Source organism: Penaeus monodon, chromosome 33, assembly GCF_015228065.2.
Source record: "Penaeus monodon isolate SGIC_2016 chromosome 33, NSTDA_Pmon_1, whole genome shotgun sequence".
NCBI lineage: Eukaryota > Metazoa > Arthropoda > Malacostraca > Decapoda > Penaeidae > Penaeus > Penaeus monodon.
Window position 1 is genome coordinate 6,333,304 of NC_051418.1, and position 1,682 is coordinate 6,334,985.

Genomic DNA, 1,682 nt, shown 5'->3' on the forward strand with positions numbered 1-1,682 from the left:
GGGCCGATCACGTCACTGCGGCTCTCCAAGGACCCGCTGAGGTCGCAGGAGTCCTTCCCCTCGGACGCTGTCGTCGTCGCCTCCTCCCGCGGCCGCGACGTGTACCGCTTGGGGCTGCCGTCGAGGATGGTGGGGCCGTCGGAGTCGTGCTTCTTCATGTGGCGGTCCAGGTTGGTCTGCTGGCCGAAGGCGCGGTCGCAGAGGCGGCACTTGTACGGCTTCTCCTTGTTGTGGATGTTGCGGACGTGGCGCTGCAGGTTGGACGAGATGCTGAACGAGCGCTCGCAGAACTTGCACTTGTACGGCTGCTCGCCCGTGTGCGTCCGCAGGTGCCGCGTCAGGTTGGCCGAGCGCGGGAACACCTTGCCGCAGAACTTGCACGCGTAGCGCTCGCGCGGCTTCACGGTTGACATCCCCGGTAGGACTGGGGACGGCCCATGGGGCTCCGTATGCGGGGTCACGCCCTTCGGCATACGGTCTCCAACGACCTGGTAGAGGGCAGGGTGACCCTGCGGTCCGGGCGGAGGCCCTCTGTACCCTGCCACCATTTGCGGGGAGCCGGCGGGCGGGCCCAGGTGGTAGGCGTTGTGAGGAAGACCCATCATGGGGTAAGGCGGTCTGACAGACGAGGCCGGAGGTAGAGGTCGACATTCAGTGTACACTGGAACAGGTTGGTGTACAGGCTGATGTACACTCTGGTGCACACTGTGGTGCACGGGGTGGTGCACGGGCTGATGGACTGGCTGGGGATACACCACGGGCGGGGTGCGCGTGCTGACCGGGCTGGTCACGTGCACCAGCGGGAGGCTGCTGGTCTTGTGCTCGCTCTCCACGGGCGCGGGCGGCGCCTCGTGCGGCGAGCGGAACCCGTGGCCCGCGCTCACGTACTTGGGCGAGACGGGCCGTCGGGGCGGCGTGGGCGGCGTCCGACGCACGACGATGTTCATGTTCTCGTCCTCCTCCTGGTGCCTCTTCTTCACTCGGAGGTCGAGCGGCTGCTCCGACTCCGAGAGGTCGAGGGGCCTGGAGGCCGGCGACATGCGGGGCTCCCGGTTGTGCGTGGAGAGGTCGAAGGGCATGTCGGAGCCGGGCAGGGGGGCGTCGGAGGGCCACTGCACCGGGTGGCTCTCGGGGAGTTCGGGCGCCGGGTACGAGCCTCGGGCCTCGGGGCAGACGGACGCCTGCTTGGGCGAGCTGAGGGCGCCGTGGATACCCACAGGGCGAAATGCGGGCGGCATGGCTCTCGCCGGGGGTTGCACAGCCTCGTATTGGACGGGGGAAGGGCGCGGCGAGCGTGACCTGGGCAGCCCTGGGGGCGACGGCTGAGTGAGTGCCGCTGCCAGGTGGTTGCCAGGTGGCACTCCGAGGTACCGCGGGCTGGGGAGCGAGGGTCGGCTGCCATATCCAGTGGGCATGTGCGACGCATGTACCACTGCCATGTGGTACTGGGCGTACCCCGGGGCGGGCGTGAAGGGCCTGGGGGCGGCGGGGGTGGGGCGGGAGGGCGAAGCAGCAGGCATGGCGCAGGTTGGGGCGGCCCGAGGCACCAACATCAGGCGGCGCCCCGGAGGCTGTCGGCGGCCTGGGGGGAGAGGAGGGCGTTAGGCATCGTGCTTCTGGCAACATGCAGGGGAAAATTGCAATTTGGGAAAATACGAATGAAATTTACGGGATTTACAGCT

The 1,682-nt window shown here is 68.3% G+C and overlaps 1 protein-coding gene across 1 annotated transcript in view; it reads right to left on the bottom strand.

Moving 5' to 3' along the window:
- The window catches only part of LOC119593969 (histone-lysine N-methyltransferase PRDM16-like), a gene marked incomplete in the record, with an annotated part of 3,776 nt that extends 2,300 nt beyond the window's left edge, over positions 1–1,476 (bottom strand). Inside the window, 1 exon segment of the mRNA XM_037942990.1 lies at positions 1–1,476. Within this exon segment, the coding sequence (XP_037798918.1) occupies positions 1–1,439 (1,439 nt within the window).
- Between the last annotated feature and the right edge of the window lie 206 nt (positions 1,477–1,682).